Source organism: Pan troglodytes, chromosome 8 (assembly GCF_028858775.2).
Source record: "Pan troglodytes isolate AG18354 chromosome 8, NHGRI_mPanTro3-v2.0_pri, whole genome shotgun sequence".
Taxonomy (NCBI): Eukaryota; Metazoa; Chordata; class Mammalia; order Primates; family Hominidae; genus Pan; species Pan troglodytes.
This window is the reverse complement of record NC_072406.2, coordinates 28,446,354-28,467,668: the sequence shown is the minus strand read 5'-3', so window position 1 is coordinate 28,467,668 and position 21,315 is coordinate 28,446,354. Positions and strand designations below refer to the sequence as shown.

Genomic DNA, 21,315 nt, shown 5'->3' with positions numbered 1-21,315 from the left:
AGCACTTTGGAAGGAGGCTGAGGCAGGCGTATCACTTGAGGTCAGGAGTTTGAGACCAGCGTGACCAACATGGGAAACTCCATCTCTGCTAAATACAAAAATTAGCCAGACGTGGTGGCACATTCCTGTAATCCCAGCTACTTGGGAGGCTGAGGCAGGAGAATTGCTTGAACCTGGAAGGCAGAGGTTGCAGTGAGCCATGATTGCGCCAGTGCACTCTAGCCTGGGCAACAGAGCGAGACTCTGAAGAGAGAAAAAGACAGAGAGAGAGGGAAAAAGACAGAGAGAGAGGGAGAGAGGGAGGGAAGTTAAAAGAAAAGAATAGTTGCTCACAGTTCCCAAGAGGAGGGCTACACCATACCAGGCAGGGCCACACAGAGAAATACCAGGGCCAGCCAGGAGGCTGAGGGAGCAGGAGAAAATGTGGGCAGGACCCTTTATTGAGGTTTTTTCAGGAAGGAATGGACAAGGCAGGGTATGCGGCCGCAGCAGGTTTAGGGTTGGCTAATTTGACTAATTTTGATGGTTTCTGGGGCAGAGGAGCTCACCCCAGTTGACTGGTACCTGGCCCTGACGTCATCAGGGCAGGGAAGGGTGGCCTGGAATATAAGAGCCCCTAGGGGATGTGGCTGGGGAGTGGGCTCTGGATTGACAGGCTGCAGGTGAAAGTCATGTTCACGGAGCAGTAGTTTACGATCTCCAGGAGTAATTGCTGGGAGGGGCAGTCCCTACATGCCCAGCAAAGCTCCAAGATGTCAAAGCATCAAAATTAGAGAACACAAAGACACAATTAATATACCTACTCACCATGACGGTCCCATCTCAGTTACAAGTAGCTACATAACCTTAAATGAAAACCTCAAGTTCCTCATCTGCAGAATGAAGGGTTGAGGATTATAGCACATCCAAAAGCCCATTGTTTCATCCTTTGGGGAGGAAGCCTCTGACACTTTCTGCAACTTTTTCTCCATTGCCAGTCTGTTTGGGTTTGTTCCATTGGGAGGATGCACCATCAGCCCCGGGAAATCGTCCTGTCCCTGCATGCCTGTGGCACAAACGACACTTTCTCCATGTGGCTCCCGCGCAAGGAGGGCAGGTCAGCAATGGGCCGTCCTAGGACTTGACTTAATCTCTTTCATACGTGGACTTTTCTGCCCACGCTTGTATTCCTGACTCCTTTAACTGATGGGTGTTCTTGGGCACGTCGTCATTGATCCTGCAACTCTCCTAACTTCAGTTCTTGGTCTGACCCAAGTGATTATTTGGTACAGTATATACGTCTGTGACCCACTGGGCAGGTGACATTTAGGAACACCAATGTGAAGGATAATTTAAAATAGCAGCAACTTGCAAGTGTAAGACAAAATAATGGCAGAGCCTCTGTTCTGCTACTTGGAAAAACAACTTTCCATTGTCTGTTGTAGCATTATGAATTGAGATGGCAGTGAAGGGGTGGCTGGAACTATTATTTCTCCAGGCGAGAGGGGAAGTCAAGCCGCCTTTATTGACATTGCTGCCAGGACATGAGCTATAAAGGTTAAAAGATGAAAGTTTCCTCCATTTGACACGAACTAAGAACCATTCTAGAAACTTAAACTGTGTGGAAAATACCTTATGCTGATGTTCACTACGGAAAAAAATCACCAGGAACGGTGCTGCGCTATTCAAAGTAGTTATTTATTCCCCCATAGATGAAGCAGGAAATTTCAATCGTGTGTGGTTTTAAAGTTCTTAGAAAACTCCTATAAATTATAAAAATAATTATAAAAACTCCTATAAATTATAAAAATATTTCATAAATTTCATAAATATTGAGGTAAATCAGGACCTTTTTTTTGAGATGGAGCTTTGCTTTTGTCGCCCAGGCTGGAGTGCAGTGGCACGATCTTGGCTCACTGCAACCTCCGCCTCCTGGATTCAAGCGATTCTCTTGCCTCAGCCTCCGAAGTAGCTGGGATTACAGGTACCCGCCACCAAGCCTGGCTAATTTTTGTATTTTTAGTAGAGACGGGGTTTCACCATATTGGCCAGGCTTGTCTCAAACTCCTGACCTCAGGTAATCCGCCTGCCTTGGCCTCCCAAAGTGCTGGAATTATAGGTGTGAGCCACTGCGCCCAGCCTTAATCAAGACATTTTAAGGTTTCATGACTTGTAGGCGTCAGCATAGTTTACCATGCTGTTCCATTAATACAGAATTTATTCAGTCAAATGTAGAAAGCAGAAATAGTATTTCACTAAACACATGCACATTTTTGAATGTTAAATGAGTGGCAACTGGCAACCTAATTAGCATATCACTTTAATTCTGCTCCTTGGGTTACTGCTTGTGATGACCTAAATGTGGCTTTGCAACCCTTCAGGTTTAAAAGGGAACTAAGATGATCAGTGCTATAAAAACAAACAAAAGACTCACTAATGCTTGGAGAGGAAAACCTTCAGATTCTGCTTCTTGAAAGGCTGGACCCATGTGGCACAGTCTAGAATGACATGGGGTTTCTTTGGGTTTTTTTTTTTTTTTTTGGTTTTGGGTTTTTTTGTTTTGTTTTGTTTTGTTTTTTTGAGATGGAGTTTCGCACTTGTTGCCCAGGCTGCAGTGAAGTGGCGCAATTTCGGTGCACTGCGACCTCCGCCTCCTGTGTTCAAGCAATTCTGCTGCCTCAGCATCCCAAGTAGATGGGATTTCAGGCGCCTGCCACCACACCCAGCTAATTGTTTTGTATTTTTAGTAGAGACGGGTTTCACCATGTTGACCAGGCTGGTCTCAAACCCCTGACCTCAGGTGATCCACCCACGTTGGCCTCCCAAAGTGCAGGGATTACAGGCATGAGCCACCGCACCTGGCCAAGAACAACATGTTAAACTAATGGAGCAGAGTGGCTGGCAGGTGGGGGTCTAAGTGTGGTGTAAAGAGCAGGAATAGTTAGAATTTACTAAGGGAAAAGGGCAATCTTGGCCATCCCCAGCAAAGGGTGATTTAAGAATTTGAAAACCCACTTCATTAAACCAAAAGACATTACCCAAAAATTGGGACTGTCTTATGTCTTCTTTATCTCTGACTCCCCTGTTTCTTCTCTAGGACCATAGTCCACTCCTTTCCTGCCTAAATGTCTTCATAATGCATGTAGTTCCTTGGGTTCTTTAGTGACCTAAGAACTATGAAAAAGGTCTAAGATTCTGCTGAGCTTGGAAGCTAATGAGCCAGCCTGGCATGGTTTGATAGAAGTTGGTGGAGACACGATACTTCCCGGTCAGAGATAAGGGATGTTTATTACTCAGAGCAGCAGTAGTAGCCAAAGTGTCCGCATTCTTGCTCCAGTTCCCTGAACCCCATTTCCCACAGGGCAATGCAAAGAGGGCCAGAGGATACCTGCACATGCAACAGCTTACTTTATAGGAGAGAAACCCTGAGCTTCAGGGACCCTTATCTTTTCCGAGAGGCACCAAGCGTGCCTGCTCTTTGCTCTAGAGGGAGACACTTCTCTGTCTTGCATAGCTATTCACTAAAGAAACATCCTTGAAGAGGGCCCGGCAAGGTGGCTCATGCCTGTAATCCCAGCACTTTGGGAGGCCAAGGCGGGTGGATTACCTGAGGTCAGGAGTTCAAGACCAGGCTGGCCAACGTGGTGAAACCCTGTCTCTACTAAAAATTAAAAAAAAAAAAAAAATATATATATATATATATGTAGCTGGGCGTGTGGGCATGTTGGCGTGTGCCTGTAATCCCAGCTACTCGAGAAGCTGAGGCTCGAAAATTGCTTGAACCCAGAAGACAGAGGTTGTAGTGAGCCGAGATCGCGCCACTGCCCTCCAGCCTGGGCGATAGAGCCAGACTGTCTCTCAAAAACAGAAACATCCTTAAAGAGATAGCTCAGAACAGACAGCACAGTCAGTATCTTGCCCACAATATGTGCAGAAGTACTTAAGAGACCCATGGAGAATTGTCTTGCCAATGGCTTCTGCTGTTCCTCCAGCTCTCCATGTCCTTGGGAATTTTCCACAGTGGGTATGAGAGAGAGAAAAAAGGAATCTTCCAAGAACCATAGCCAGGCATGGTCAGCTCCTTCCGTGAACTTTCTCAGGAGGTCTTTTGTAAACTTTCTGTAGACGCTTCGTGATCCTCATTCAAGAGTCAAATGTTGGGAAACAATCGGCTAATTATAAAAATGGCTAGCAGTGATTAAGCTCTCACTGTGCACAGCTGCAGTGTGTGGGAAGCACTGTACCCTTGAGATCTCACTAGAGCTCCATGAGATTATTATGGGCAGGGCCACTACCCCATTTCTTACAGATGAGAAAACTCTGCTTCAGAGCAGTAAGCCAGAAAGGGCAAAGATGACCATCAACTCTAGGTTGTCAGTCCAAAGCCCGGCACTCTGAATAGCATACTATCTTTTTCTAGGTTTTTGTTTGTTTTTTGGGGGGAGTGGGAGGGGGTTCTTAACTGAGAAGCTTTTAGGGGGAAAGGGTGCTTTGGAGATTTTGTTTCACCTAATAAAGTTAGTGGAATGCTTGCAGGTGGGGAAAGATCAGGAATACTTTTGTTGCTAGCAGGCACCTCACAAAGTCACCAGGCAGTCCACCCACCAATCTTACAGTGTTTTCAAGAAGTTGGTATCCATATTTTCTGGACACAGAAATGACAGGTCAAGGAGGCTGTGAACTTGGCCAAGACCACGTGACTGGTTAAGTGAGGAGCCTAGAAACCAGCCCCAGACCATGTGGTCGTGAAATGTGCATTCTGTGCCCACTCCTCAGGAGGAATATTTGTAATGTAAATGCTAAAGTGCCCTAAAATACTTCAGCTTCATCTGAAACAGAAAAGAAAACTTTAATAATAGCTTCACTGTAGCTTGTTGAATATCTTTCTTGGAAAAGATAAGCCCATATGTATATGATTTAAGCACCGCAGTGACTAAACTTCAGCTGCTCCAGGGACCTTTATCTTGTTTTGTAATACTTCAAGTGTCAGAGAGCTTCACACACTTAGGCCATCCATAGTTTTCTAGCAAGCCCCTTCAGCTTGCCTTTTTGCCCTTTTTTGTTTGTTTGTTTGTTTGTTTGAGATGGAGTCTCACTCTGTTGCCCAGGCTAGCTCGGTTCACTGCAAGCTCTGCCTCCCGGGTTCACACCATTCTCCTGCCTCAGCCTCCCAAGTAGCTGGGACTACAGGCACCCACCACCACGCCCGTCTAATTTTTTGTATTTTTAGGAGAGACAGGGTTTCATCGTGTTAGCCAGGATGGTCTCAATCTCCTGACCTCATGATCCGCCCACCTTGCCTCCCAAAGTGCTGGGATTAGAGGCATGAGCCACCGCACCCGGCCCATTTTTTTTAAAATTCTAAAATAATTAATGAGTCAGTTTCTTCACTACTGGCTCCCACGTAGCACTTTCTAACTGGTCTCTTCCCAGAGAGAGTAATGACTTGCTAAAAGTCATCATCATCATCGTCATCTTAAAGCTGCTTTTTCAAAACAGGTATGTAATTTTGCTCTTGTTCCAGCCCTAAGCCCTAGACAAAAAAACAAACAAACAAAAAAAATAAAAACTGTAAATGCATATCTATAGATAAAGACAGATCTGGAAACACCCAAGACACACAGAATCTTTCCCCCACCAGGTTAGGTTGCCTTGGCAACCGTTCCACTGTGCCTTCCAACAGATCTTTGAAGCTTGGCAAAGGTGTGTACATTAATTTCATAGACATGCTTAATACTGCTCATTAACTAAGCAGTTCCCAGATTCTTCCAGATTCTCATAAGGGGACTTTGTGCCTTCATGAAAAATTTAAAATGTCAACAAAACTGGCCTGGCGCGGTGGCTCACACCTGTAATCCCAGCACTTTGGAAGGCTGAAGCAGGCGGATCACCTGAGGTCGGGAGTTTGAGACCAGCCTGGCCAACGTGGCGAAACCCTGTCTACTAAAAATACAAAAATTCACCGGGCGTGGTGGTGCGTGCCTGTAATCCCAGCTACCCAGGAGTCTGAGGCAGGAGCATCGCTTGAACCTGGGAGGTAGAGGTTGCAGTGAGCCGAGATCATGCCACTGCACTCCAGCCTGGGTAACAGAGTGAGACTCTGTCCCAACACAAATAAGTAAATAAAATACCAATGAAACAGAAGCATGTTGGGGTGGCTTGTTGTGGGGATTTCTTTAGAAATCCTTGTGGGTCCTCTGGTCACCACAGTGTTGCATCACCATCATTTTCTTGTTCAGTGGAGCAGGGTATTGTATGAGGCTCAGTAAATGCATTTTCCATATTTACATTTCCGTGGTATAGTCACTAGATACTTTACCATATCTGAGAAAAGTGAAGATATTAGCTTTATGGATATACATTGCTTTTTATGGAAAAGTTCTTAAAAGTTGGAACTATGGCTTTTGCTTTTGTTTTTTGGAGCCATATGTAGCATCGTTTTGGTGCTTCAATTCTTATTTCTTTTGAACAGTTACATTCTTTTATTTTAAATTGGTTTAAATATTTTGGAGAAGTTTCCCGAGATAAGTACAGTAATCCTATTTTCATATAGACCTTTAAAGCTACATCTAAGTATTTCTGATACTACATCAAGAAGACTGGTTGATTCATGGCCGCGTGTGGTGGCTCACGCCTGTAATCCCAGCACTTTGGGAGGCCGAGGCAGGTGGATCACCTGAGGTCAGGAGTTTAAGACCAGCCTGGCCAATGCAGTGAAACCCTGTCCCTACTAAAAGTACAAAATTAGCCGGGTGTGGTGGCAGGTACTTGGAAGCCCAGCTACTGGGGAGGCTGAGACAGGAGAATCGCTTCAACCTGGGAGGCAAAGGTTGCGGGTTGCAGAGGGCCAAGATTGTGCCATTGAACTCCAGCATGGGTGACAAGAGTGAAACTCCGTCTCAAAAAAGAAAAAGAAAAAAAAAAGAAGAAGATTGGGAGTTTTGCCGTCAAATGTATATCTCATGAGATAACTTTTTTAGATGAGATTGTAGGAAGATTCTGTTAATTTTGCTTGTGAACATTAATTTTGCTTTTGAACACTTGGTTGTATGTGTAAGTTGTACAGTTGGAGCAGGTAAGTCCAGCAACAGTTTTCAAATTATCCTGGTATATTTCCCTAAATAACCCTTGATTAGTTACAAGAACATAGCTATTTTATAGTAGCTCTTCTAGCACTATATGCATATGGAACCAGCCCTAGAAAACCTCATTTTGTACCGGGTCCAGTAATAGAGAATGAACTTCTGCTGTTTAACTTATTAGGGTAACAGGATTCTTAGCCACAAAGCTGTGGGAGATAGTTCGTATTTTCGATTTCCATTACAGAGTGTTTAAATTGAGGGAAAGATGTCCCATCACTCGAATAAAGTAGAAAATCAGAGTATGTCTATATGTATCTAACATGATCTCTTTAATTGCTGAACTTCTATGAATGTTTGTTATTGTATATTTCACCATTCTTGGCAACATGGTGCTGTTGGTTGTTAAGTGTTGTTAATGGGAGGATCATCAATTTGATCCTCATACAAATTTCTTATGGGAAGCAGCAGAAATCCTCTGATTGTTTGCCCAGAGATATCCTGGTAGCACTGCCAAGACAGAAGTTTATGCATTAGAGGGATAGAGAGATGCAGGGATTGGGGTGAGAAAGAGTACGTTATGTGTAAGTTCTACCAAGACTGTGATGGCAGCCAGGTGCGGTGGTTCATGCCTGTAATCCCAGCATTTTGGGAATCCGAGGTGGGTGGACCACTGGAGGTCAGGAGTTTGAGACCAGCATGGGCAACATGGCAAAACCCCATCTCTACTAAAAATACCAAAATTAACCAGGCGTGGTGGTGTGCTCCTGTAATCCCAGCTACTTGGGAGGCTGAGGTAGGGAGAATTTCTTGAACCTGGGAGGCAGAGGTTGCAGTGAGCCAAGGTCGTGTCTCTGCACTCCAGCCTGGGTGACACAACAAGACTCCATCTCAAAAAAAAAAAAGAAAAAAAGCTCTAATACACGCCCTTCAGAGGATGAGCATCCGGTAGGAGCCACCAGTGTAAATAGCACTGTACTGTGGTCTCTTCTCATCCTATTTCAAACTGAAGCTGTAGCTGTCGAGTCTACCACATGGCTGCCTTTTCATGAGGTTTAACATAAGCCTCAGTTGCCTGAGATGATAGAACACAGAAAGGCACACAGTGGTACTCTAAGTTCCAGCAGATTTTTCTCTTCCATGCGTCTCCAATGAGGTCATTCAAATGGATGTCTAGAGACTGTAAACTTCCACTGAAATCTAAGGAACATGTTTCAAAAAAAGAACCCCACATAGGTGGGGATTCTGTATCAGACACTGGGGCCGCAGATCCATAGAGAGGTTCAGGGCACCTCTTGGTACAATCAAGAGTGAAAGGTGCCTACGTGGAGAGGGGACCCAGGAAGCTAGGGGGGTTTCTAGTGCCCAGCGTATTCGTCTCTCTGAAGTATGCCTGCACAGTCCTTTCTCTTCTGGATGACAGTAGTCTTGGTCTTTGCGGAGGAACATCAAACTGAATGTTGTTTTCAGAATTAAACACACACAAGGATTGCCAAATGCTTTAGTGCAGCTAGAAATTGCATATAAGGGAGTCCTCAAATGTACAAGTTGTAACAGATTCTTATTGAGATGTATTATAGATTAATAAAGTATATGATATATTATGAGATACACATTAAATAATCTGTTATATGTTACATAACATATAGATTATACTTTAAAATATATAAATATAATTTCCTTGGATGACATGATTGGCTAAATTTTGGGTAGAAAATAAAATAGAATAATACAAGGTGCATGTGCACTATGTGAGTCTGGAAAAAATTACATGAAAACTCCAGTGTAACAGAGTGCATCCTAATTTCATCAGATTACACAGGAAAACCTCTTATGTTTATAAAAGAAGTATAAATAGAAAGCCACCCCTTCACGCATTAGGCATCCTGGAACATGCTTTATAAAGACATGGAAATTCAATGCACATGCTGATATTGTAAAATTCTAACACCAAGTAACATGGGGCAAAACCTCGTAGAGCAAAGGTCAGGTAACATTTTTACAATAACCTCTTATTTGGAAAATGTTTTTAAGTGATCAAGCAATTTTCTGGTGTTTTATTTAAGAGATGAAAAGCCGTTGTAACTCCCCTAAATTGGGGTTAAATGAAGCTAATCATGGTGCTAAGGAGAGAGGCTCCTTTTCAGCTGGCCTCCCTGGCCCAGGCAGCCACAGGAGTGCTGGGCTACTTGGGGTGAGAGCATTTGCGTGGCCTGCTTGGTGGGAATGGGCCTTTCTTCTACCCAGACCCAGTGGCCAGCCCATAAAATGCTGGGTTCCCCACTACTAGGGTGAGTTGCTGTGGAAACCAACAGCTCTAAAAACCAAAAGGAAAGAAAAAATGAAAATCCCAGAACAAAGGCCAATTTGAGGAAATAGAAAAGGGAATGAAAAGCGGTTAAGAGGAAGCCAAAAACTTCACGGAAACAAACAAATGAAACAAATTTAAAAAATGGAGCCCACAAACTTTACTTTCCCTTTTAAGACAGAGCCAGAGTTTGTTAGAATAAATATGAGAAATGAGAAGGGCAGACTGTGCAGAAAGCAGGTGGAAATTGTACTCCCAGCTCTGGTGCCAGAAAAACCACAAAAGATTTTATGTTTTGGAATAGTACATGTTTTGGAGTTTGGAGGCAAAGTTATAAACTAAATGCATCCTATCGTTTATAGAAAAATAACAAAAGGTATGCATTATTTGACAAAGTGGGGATTAAAAACAAGGCATGCTGGCCGGGCGTGGTGGCTCACGCCTATAATCCTAGCACTTTGGGAGGCCGAGGCAGGTGGATCACCTGAGGTCAGGAGTTCAAGACCGGTCTGGCCAACATGGTGAAACCCCCGTCTCTACTAAAAATAAAAAAATAAAAATAAATAAAAAATAAATTAGCTGGGCATGGTGGCAGGTACCTGTAATCCCAGTTACTTAGGAGGCTGAGGCAAGAGAATTACTTGAACCCTGGAGGTGGAGGTTGCAGTGAGCCGAGATTGTGCCACTGCACTCCAGCCTGGGCAACAAGAGCAAAACTCCGTCTCAAAAAACAAAACAAAACAAAAACAAAAAACAAGGCATGCCTTCACATGGTCCCTCAAAGTTTGCTGGCAGTTTTGTCAAATACCCACAGGGAGCTTCTTCCATGTGCCTGTAAATTATGCACCCTAATTCCTTCCTCTTGTTCACTCTTAACTCGCTACATAGAGGAGCCTCCTCCCAAGCCAACAATTGGAAACAGCCTTGTTGCATTTAGTTCTAAATCTGTGGCAGTTAGAAAGGAAATGACTAAAAGATAATGCTGGACTGAAAGATGATGTTTAGTTTTCTACCCACAAAGCAGATGCTCTTTGTACTACTTAAAATGGACCAGTTTGTGCCCACAGAGCCACACTCTTCATGTTTGCCAAGAGCAGAGGAGCTCTGAATCGTGGTAGGGGAAGAATTCCTGAGTGCTCGTTTCTTCCTCCTTGGCTCTGCAATTGGCTGATAAAAATTGAAGAATATGCTAGAGGCGATGGCTGAATTCCTGATGGTGAAATAAATTCATGGATGAGAGTGTGTAGCAAGAAGAGGTGTGAGCACACACTCCCGGGGTCCACCACCTTGGGCAGGCAGACAGAACTAGAGCCCATGGTGGGTACTGAGAAGGAAGGTGCACGGTGGAAGGAGAGCCATGAGGTGCAGTTTCAAAGAGATGGTCCCCAGCTAGAGAGAATCATGCCAGGATAGCACAGAACCCGAGCAGGGCAAGCAGCACTGCCCATCTAGCTGGTTTAATGAGAAAAGACATTTATTACAGCTTTTGGGTAGCACACAGAACTTGTGGGAGGAGGAGGCTCACAGCCAGAACAGTGTCTGAGCTGTGTGGTGTGACTCTTCCGGGAGCACCCCTGCTGCTCCCAACCAGATGCCTCCTCTGCGGTCCCTTTGGCCAGAAAAAGGCCCTGCTTCTTCATGCTGCTGACTTCCACATCAAATTCTGCCAACCAGAATGAGCAGAGCCACAGCTTAGCAGAACCACAGCCCATTTTTCCTCCTTCTTAGCTACAGGGGAGGCTGGGAAAATGAGCATCTGGTATTCCTCAAAGGGAGGAAGACTATTTCAGAAGGTGCCACAAAGACTCATCTGCCCGTGGTACCCACCCTTCCAGCACCAGCTTCAATTTCATCTCTTCCAAGAAGCATTATTCCTCCCTGACCTCCGTAAACCACAATCAGGGCCAGTTTGCATGCAGTGAGTACCCAGATAGCCACGACCCTTCATAGTATCAGTGTTCACACCATACCCTTCCTTAAATCTTTTGATGATCCCCCCCACCTCTATGAATGCATTCAGATCTTGTTTGCATCTTTGATTCTGTTTTTGCATGGAAACTCCAAATCAGATTAACCTCATCTTTGCTATATATATATATATATATATATATATATATATATATATATATATATTTTTTTTTTTTTTTTTTTTTTTTTTTTTTTACAGGTTCCTAGCCAGTTTCATTCTTTTTGCTTTCTGGCACATTTGTTGGTCTTTCCTCCCCACAAAACCGTAAACTCCTTAAAAACAGGAGGCATGTCTTTTTTTCTCCTTCTTTTTTAATCTCCCTGCAGTACCTTGTATCATGCTAAGCATATAGCAGCTGGTCAATAAATATTTTCTGATTATTTACAGTTAGTTATCTGGATTGATTAATACTTTTCAAATAGATCTCTATATTATCTATTTTTAAAGTAGTTATAAGAAATAAATGGAACAACAACAAAACACCAGGAATACTTAGGCCATGGATCAGAAGATACCCAGAAATGCCTACTCGTTTTAGAGATTAATTCAGCATCTACATTAGGTGACTACTGTGTGCCAGACACTATTCTATATGCTTAGGATGTGTGAATGAAGAAGAAAACAGAAACACAAAATAACTGTCTCAAAGTTTCCATCTGGTAGAGTTTAATAATAAACATATGAGTTATGAGCATGTTATAATTAATCAATGTCATGCATAAAAAGCAGAAGCAGAGCAGGAGAATATCAGAAATTTGGGGTGAGGCTGGGATCGACGTTTTAGACAGAATAGTAAGAATTATTTTAAAAAATGTTTTTAGGCAATCAAAAAAATTGAATAAGTGCTGGGTATTAGATGATATAAGGAGATTATTACTTTAGTTAGGCATGATAATTGTGTTTTGGTGGTAGTTTAAAAGAAATCCTTATCTGTTTTAAGTGGGAATATTTATGGTGGTCGGTGCAGTGGCTCACCCCTGTAATCCCAGCATGTTGGGAGGACGAGACGGGTGGATTGCTTGAGTCCGGGAGTTCAAGACCAGCCCGGGCAATGTGGCAAAACCCGCGTCTCTGCTAAAAATACAAAAAATTGGCCTGGCATGGTGGTGGCGTGTCCCTGTAATCCCACCTACATGGGAGGCTGAGGTGGGAGGATCACTTGAGCCCGGGTTGGGGAAGTTACAGTGAGCCAAGATCGTGCCACTGCACTCTAGCCATCCTGTCTCAAAAAACAACAGCAAAAAATTTCCAGGGAAATAATATAACCTAATATGATATCTGGAATTTGCTTCAAAATGTTTCAGCAAAAAAGTGGGGATGGTGGGAGCAATGCATGAAAGAAAGAATGGCAGAAAGATGACACTATTTGAAACTTCCTATCAGGACAGGTTTGGGAGGAAGGTCCTTGTACTGTTCTTCCTACTTTTATGTTTCTGTGTTCTGAAAGTTTGTTTTCCCCTCAAGTTCACATATGGAAATCTTAACCCCCAAGGTGAAGGTATTAGGAGGTGGGGTCTTTTGGGGGGACATCAGGTCATGAGGGGGGAGCCATTGTGCATGGGATTAGTGTGCTTGAGAGACCCCAGAGAGCCCCCTCATCCCTTCCACCACGTGAGGATGCAGTGAAAAGGTGAGCCCTCACCAGATACCTAATCTGCCCTAACCTTGGACTAACCAGCTACCTGAACTTGAGAAATACATTCCTGTTGTTTTTTAGCTTCCCAGTTTATGGGGTTTTGTTATAGCAGGCTAAACAGACTAAAATATATGCATTCTAGAATTTCCATGTTGAAAATTTTTAAAAAAGAGTGATCAGTGATAGGATAGCCTCATCAAGGAGGTGGTACTGAAGCAAAGACAGGGAGGTGTGGGTCTCAGCTGCATGGCTGGGTATCTGGGGGAGAGTGCGCCAGGCCAGGGCACAATTGGAGCAGAGCACGTTCACCATACCTGGCCTCCCTGCAAGTCCCTGAATGGGGAAAGTTTAGCAAGTGAGGGCGGGAGGTGATACAGCTGGGGAGGAGGGGTGGGAAGAGATCAAACAGGGCCTTTTAAGCCACTGAAGGACTTGAGTGAAGGCCTGATCCACAAGGGCTGTGAAGACACCACTTCAGAGTCACGCTCAGGTAGATTTTCCTTGGGAGTTCATTGAGCCATTTGGATACCATGGATTTCTTGACTCAGATTCGCAGATCAGAATTGTCCAAAGGAACTTTCTGCAATGATAGAAATATCCAGTCTGCACTCTCCGACGCAGGAACCGCTAGCCAGTCATGGCTGTTGAGCGCTTACAATGAGCCTAGTGTTACCAAGGAGCTCGATTTTTAAATTAATTTAATTTTAATTAATTTAAACAAGTGTATATGCTCACATGTGGCTGATGGCCCCTATATCAGGTAGTGTTTTGTTAAGAAATGGTTAGTTTCACCCCAGCATTCATTTTGCAAACTTTTATTGACCACCTGCTGGCTCTAGGTACCAGCTAGGCCTTACAGTTATAAATTGAATTTTTAAAAAATAAGCCCCTATTCTTGAGGGGCTCATGGGTCACCCCAGACCCTCTAAAATAGTGGTATGGCCGGACGTGGTGGCTCATGCCTATAATCCCATCACTTTGGGAGGTTGAGGCAGGAGGATCGCCTGAACCCAGAAGTCTGAGACCAGCCTGGGCAACAGGGCAAAACCCTGTCTCTACAAAAATACAAAAATTAGCTGGATGTGGTGGTGCATGCGTGTGGTCCCAGCTACTTGGGATGCTGAGGTGAGAGGATCGCTTGAGCCTGGGAGGTCAAGCCTGTAGTAAGCTAAGACTCTAAACAAAACAAAACAGCGGTACATGGGTGGCCTAGACCTCTCATCTTCAGTCACAAGGGCCCCTGCACAAAGCTCTCTCCGTGGGAGTTTTAATTCAGTGGTAAACAACCTGGTCGTTCTCATCTCAGGACACCCCTTTGCCTGGCTGGTCCCTGTGTCTCCTCCAGGCCTAAGCTAAAATGACACCTCCTCAGGAAGGCCTCCCCTGACCACCCAGTTGAAAATAGGTTCCCCGTTCTGCCTTGTGTCACCCAATTTTCCTTGGGGCACTTCTTCCAGTTCAGAATGACACTTCAGTATGTATTTAATCTCTAAAGCTAAAGCTCCTGAGGGTCAGGGGTCTGGTCTCTGTTGTACACCCCCCCAGTTGGCCCAGGGTGAAACAGACAGAAATGGAAATGGACAAGAAACAGAGACCATGTGTCTGGAGAGCTTCAGGGAAATGCAGGGTTGCGGAGTCGGGCCAGAGTACTTTCTTGAATCCACCTTACTGCGGCCTTTTAAAGGAAAAAGAGGAGTTAGCAACACAGAAGGGAAGTGTAGAAAAACATTGCCTTCAAAGGCAAGAAGCTGTGGCAGGAAGAAACAGGAAGGAGGAGCCGAGGGCAGGGCATGGGGTCAGGTGGGGTGGCTGGTGCAGGACAGGAGGCTTCTGGGATGGATCCTGTCCCTTGAGTGTGGTGGCTTTTTTTTTTTCACTCTGTCATTCAGGCTGGAGTGCAATGGCGTGGTCTCGGTTCACTGCAACCTCTGCCTCCTGGGTTCAAGCAATTCTCCGGCCTCAGCCTCCCAAGTAGCTGGGACTACAGGCGTGTGCTACCACACCCAGCTAATTTTTGTATTTTTAGTAGAGACGGGGTTTCACTATGTTGGCCACACTGGTTTCAAACTCCTGACCTCGTGACCCGCCCGCCTCGGCCTCCCAAAGTGCTGGGATTACAGGCGTGAGCCACATGGCCTTCCTTTTTCTCTAAAGGGCCAAAAGTACCGAGTTCAGGCTTTGCAGCCCTTATGGTCTCCGTGGCAACTTCTAAAGTCTGCTGTTGTAATGCAAAACCAGCCCATGCAAATGATGGGGCGTGGCTGTGTTCCAATAAAACTTTATAGACACTGAAATTTAAATTCCAGATAATTTTCATGGACTATATACAAAAGCAGGCAGCAGGCCACATTTGGCCTGAGGGCAGGCCGAAGTTGCTGCACCTGGTACAGGTGACAGTGGGGACGTATCGAAAGGTTTGAGGGAGACAGGGAGAGGTCAGCTGAGTGTATTGGATAGCTCCCTCCGGCCTCAGTGGGATCTCAGGGCTCAGGTCTGAAGAGGGTGACTGTTTTGGTAAAGTTGCTGAGCAGCAGTGTGGGTGATGGATGGTGAAGGCCTGGAAATAGGGCAGTGTTCACGAGGGTACAAAAGAAAGGCCTGCTTTGAGATGTAGAGTTTGCAGTCAAAATGAGCAGACTTTGGTGATGGATGTGCAGGGTATGGAGTGAGAAAAGGATGTCCCAGTCTGGGTTTTGTGCAGTCTTCAGGTGACCAACTCAGCGGGGTCCTCAGTACTCACTGAGCAGCAAAGAGTGCACCCTAGGGCATATTTAGGTCTGGGACTGTTTATGGGGTCTTCCTATAAATGAGAGTCATGTAGTAACTAATGCCTTGCCTAGTCAGATGACAGCTGCCCTGGTTGTCATTTAGTTAGGGATAGTTTTGTTTGCGGTTGAATGGAGAGTCCCATTCTCAGTGTTATTCTATAACGATGATGCCCCTGTGGGCTGTAAGAATTACCGAATCAGGCCGGGTGTGATGGCTCACACCTGTAATCCCAGTGCTTTGGGAGGCCGAGGCAGGCAGATCACCTGAGGTCAGGAGTTTGAGACCAGCCTGACCAACATGGAGAAACCCTGTCTCTACTAAAAATACAAAAGTAGCCACGCGTGGTGGCGCAAACCTGTAATCTCAGCTACTTGGGAGGCTGAGGCAGGAGAATTGCTTGAACCCGGGAAGTGGAGGTTGCAGTGAGCCGAGACTGTGCCATTGCACTGCAGCCTGGGCAACAAGAGTGAGACTCTGTCTCAAAAAAAAAAAAAAAAAAGAATTACCTAATCATACTGACATTTTGTTCTCTCTGATCATACCAAGCGAAGAACTAAACAATCTCTTTTAACGTATATAACTGTAGAACTTAAACTATGCTTCCCATATTAGAAGAAATTCAAGTGGTAGAATCTAGGGTGTTGATTAGAGTGGAACTCCGCCTTTCTCTGTTTATTCATAAATCTTTTTTTTCCCTCAAATCTCAGCAGTTTTTGCCTTCTTAGCAAACAGTGAAGACCTTGTAATCCCAATTGTTAGTAAATGTTGCATTTCCATAAAATTGCATAAATCATCAATGCAGGATTTCTGCTATGTGGTTATTAATGCACCATGAGTTAATTTATGTTATAATTTAGTATACTACTTAGGTAAAGACTACACACTGGATTCAGTGTATACTGCTCGGGTGATGGGTACACCAAAATCTCACAAATCACCACTAAAAAACTTACTCATGTAACCAAATACCACCTGCTCCCCAAAAACCTATGAAAAAAAAAAGGACTACCATTTTATCCATCAATCCCACTACCGGTATCTACCCAGAACAAAAAAAGTTATTATGTGAAAAAGATGCTTGCATATGCATGTTTATAGCAGCACAATTTGCAATTGCAATTGCAAAAAATATGAAAGCAGCCCAAATGCCTGTCAGTCAATGAGTGGATAAAGAAAATGTGGTATATATATACTATGGAATACTAATCAGCCATGAAAGCAATGAAATAATTACATTTGCAGCAACCTGGAAGGAATTGGAGACCATTATTCTAAGTGAAGTAACTCAGGAATGGAAAACCAAACATCGTTTGTTCTCACTCCTGAGTGGGAGCTAAGTTATGAGGATGCAAAGACATAAAGAATGATACAGTGGATTTGGAGGACTCAGGGAAAAGGGTGGGAGAGGGTGAGGGATAAAAGACTACACATTGGGTACAGTGTACACTACTTGGGTGATGGGCACACCAGAATCTCAGAAATCACCGCCAAAGAACTTACTCATGTAACCAAACACCACCTGTTCCCCTAAAACCTATGGAAATAAATAAATAAAAATTTAAAATTTATAAGAGGAATAGTATACGACTTGGGGACACAGAGGACCAAGTTAAATAAGAAAATGTGTGTGGGGGGACCAGGCACGGTGGCTCACACCTGTAATCCCAGCACTTTGGGAGGCCAAGGCGGGCAGATCACCAGGTCAAGAGATCGAGACCATCCCGGCCAACATGGTGAAAGCCCGTCTCTACTAAAAATACAAAAATTAGGTGGGCGTGGTGGCAGGCGCCTGTAGTCCCAGCTACTCTGGTGCCTGAGGCAGGAGAATCGCTTGAACCTGGGAGGCAAAGGTTGCAGTGAGCCAAGATGGCACCACTGCACTCCAGCCTGGGGACAGAGCGAAACTCTGTCTAAAAAAAAAAAAAAAAGAGGCCGGCGCGTTGGGTCACACCTGTAATCACAGCACTTTGGGAGGCTGAGGTGGGCAGATCACGTGGTCAGGAGATGGAGACCATCCTGGCTAACACGGTGAAACCCTGTCTCTATTAAAAAATACAAAAAATTAGCCGGATGTGGTGGCGGGTGCCTGTAGTCCCAGCTACTCGGGAGGCTGAGGCAGGAGAATGGCGTGAACCTGGGAGGCGAAGCTTACGGTGAGCCGAGATCGCACCACTGCACTCTAGCCTGGGCAACAGAGTGAGACTCCATCTCAAAAAAAAAAAAAAAGAAGAAGACAATGTGTGTGTATGTGTCGTGCACATCCTGATTGGATTGAAGTGAATTGACTAAATGTATTCTGTAATATCATATCCTTGATTTTCATGATGCTGATTTGTCCCTTTTTGGATGTTAGTTTTCTCCTATAGTATGAAGTAGCCAAGATTCGTTTCTGTAGCATTTATTTGTTCTTGCTAAAACATTTTAAGAGATTTATTTGGTGCACACCCATAGCTCAGAGCTCCTCAAAGGCAGGTGAATGATTTAGCTAGGTCTAGGATTCTTTAGCTCTTGTCTATGGTTATCTACTCAAGAAATGTATTAAATCAGCATGTGGAAAAAATGGGTGAAAAATGATTGACTAACTGAAATTTGCAGTATTGAAAAGACTGCTTTAGTATCATGAGACAGCTAGTTGGCAAGTTACCAAGGTGGAGATTCTCAAACCAAAAGAAGTTCTTCTCTATATGGTTGCCCCAGTGTAGGATAGAGCTCTGGATATAAAGATATTAATACTCAGGCCAGGCGCGGTGGATCACGCCTGTAATCCCAGCACTTTGGGAGCCCGAGGTGGGTGGATCACCTGACATCAGGAGTTCAAGAGCAACCTGGCCAACATGGTGAAACCCTGTCTCTACTAAAAGTGCAAAAAATTAGTGGGGCATCGTGGCGGGCACCTGTAATCCCAGCTACTCAGGAGGCTGAGGCATGAGGATTGCTTGAACCCGGCAGGCAGAGGTTACAGTGAGCTGAGATCGTGCCATTGCACTCCACCCTGGGTGGCAAGAATGAAACTCCATCTAAACAAACAAACAAACAAAGGTATTAATACTCTCTGAGAGGGTTGTCTCACCTGTCCCTTTTGTTTTATATATTTCTTCTTTCTAACTCTCCTCTCTGAGCCCCAAATCTGGTATCCCCAAGCACCATGTTGGAATGTTTACAAGCATCATGATTGGAATGACACAATTGCAGTAGCTTGTGTCGGTGCTTACTGCACCAGGCATTACACTAAATGTTTCTACCTATATGTTGAGCTATGCATGTTTATCATTCCCAGTTAGCAAATGGAGAAACTGGGGCCTAGAGACGATAAATAAACTGCCCAAGGCTACATGGCTAGCACATGGTGGAGCTGAGATTCGAACCTCCAGTGAGAATTGCAGAACTCCAGGGTGTGTGCCACTGGGCAATACCTGCAAGGCTGACCCAGCACTCCTTCCTCATCCTCGCTGTCAGGCTGCTGTGTACCCAGCCAGCCTGCAGCCGGCTCATTGATGGGCACTCCACTGAGCCCCACTCTGGAAGGTGCTATGAACACAAGCCTCCTTGGCCACCTCCTCACTTTTTGCTAGTCCTTTCCCCACCTTCCTATCCCAAGTCTTTCAGATCAGAGGCAGCTCAAAAAGCATGGCATGTGGTGCCTGCAAGTGACCAGGTGGACATACATCACACCAGCTGCTTGCTTCCTACTTAAGAAAATAGGGTTTATGGGAGCAGGATGCACTTCTGAGTTGCTCCCCCACATAGTTCTGGAATCAGCACACTTGACGTGATAGTTCTGCTGGAGTCTGGTCTACCACCATCTCAGTTCTGGGTTATCACAGAGTCCTCTTAATTGAATGCTTATTCTCCAGCCTTGCCTCTTCCTCAGCCCATTCTTCACCCAGAGCCACATGTTTCTATAACATAAATTTGATCTCCACTCCCCTCTTAAAACCTTTGTGACTTCCCATTGCCTTTAGAATAAAGAATAATCCTTTTACGGAGCTCATAAAGCCATGTGTGATCTGGCCTTACTTGCCTCCAGCCTCCTACGCCTCTCACGCTCTCCATCCAGCTTTCAGAACCTGCCATTGTTTCTCCAGGAAACATGGCGTCTTCCTGCCTCTAAGCCTCCACACATGCTGTTCCCCCTCAGCCATGGTACTTTCCTGTTTACTCATGCATCCTCTCCTTCACTGTAGCTGTGTAGTTACAATTCTAGGCACAGAGTAAAAGTTCAGTAACTATCCCTTGCCTGAGTAAATGTAAATTAGCCATTCTATTTTAATTTTTTAGCAATTTGTAACATTCTGTTTGTTTCCCAGCTTCATGATCTGTTTTTGCCAATATTCCTAACTTGACTTCATCTGTCTTTTCAAACGTTTGCTTTTTTTTTTTTTTTATTCTTTTTCTAACCTCTTGTTCTACTCTTTGGGTCCTCCCTTTTAACAATAGTTTTCACTTCTTTTCAGTCTAGCCTTTGTGATTACCAGTGCACAATCCTGGGTTACTTCTGCCACATTTCCCAGGACTAGAGAAGGATACGGCAGCTTGCAAATACCATGGCCCACTGTGCCCTTACTGTGGTAGCCCAAACACCATTGAAAGAGTATTGTTGTCTGGGCATGGTGGGGCACACCTGTAACCTCAGCACTCTGGGAGCCTGAGGCGGGCAGATCGCTTGAGCCTCAGGAGTTTGAAACCAGCCTGTGCAACATGGCAAAACCCCATCTCTACAAAAATTAGCTCAGTGTGGTGGCACACACCTGTAGTCCCAGCTACTCAGGAGGCTGAGGTGGGAGGATCAGTTGAGCCCAGGAGATCGAGGCTGCAGTGAGCCATCATCATGCACCTGTACTCCAGCCTGTGCAACAGAGTGAGACTGTTTCAGAACACACACACACACACACACACGAAGTATTGCGTTGGTTGCCCAATGTTTAAAAGTATAGAATTTTTCTCTTGATCATTTGTTGATTTGAGCAGGCAGGAGTAAAGAAGAAAGCAGTTTGGGTCAGGCTGTGGTTTTGAAGAAAATGGGAAATTGTGTGAAGTAAAAAGTAGACCTGTAAGGAGAAAATGTCTCTGGTAAAAACTGCATATTTTGAGTGTCAACCTTGATGTCCTTACAGAGCCCTCCTTCCACTTCCCATCACAGTCATACCAGAGTTGCTGTGGATGTTTCCCATTGACAGTAGCTGTTCTTTGTGCTTTCTCTACCTCCAGAGGTGACGTTAAAGGTGCACATCAGCGACGCCAGCACCCACCAGCCCGTAGCAGACGCGCTCATCGAGATCTTCACCAACCAGGCCTCCATAGCCTCTGGCACCTCGGGGACTGATGGCGTTGCCTTTATCAAGTTCCAGTATAAGCTGGGCAGTCAGTTGATTGTCACCGCCTCGAAGCATGCCTACGTGCCAAACTCTGCCCCATGGAAGCCAATCCGGTTACCTGGTAAGATGTTCCTCATCTTTCTTTAACACAGAGGGCATTGGCTGGTGGGAGGATCGCATAAGGCCAGGAGTCTGAAACCGGCTTGGGCAACATAGTGAGACTGCATCTCTACAAAAAAATTTAAAATTAGCCAGGCATC

The 21,315-nt window shown here is 44.8% G+C and overlaps 1 protein-coding gene across 2 annotated transcripts in view; it reads left to right on the top strand.

The window, feature by feature from the left end:
* The window catches only part of FAM171A1 (family with sequence similarity 171 member A1), a 162,795-nt gene that overhangs the window by 69,666 nt on the left and 71,814 nt on the right, over positions 1 to 21,315 (top strand). For both annotated transcript variants that reach the window (XM_016962718.4, XM_016962717.4), the window contains exon 2: positions 20,949 to 21,176. In XM_016962718.4, the coding sequence (XP_016818207.4) occupies positions 20,949 to 21,176 (228 nt within the window). The remainder of the gene's footprint in view (positions 1 to 20,948; positions 21,177 to 21,315) is intronic.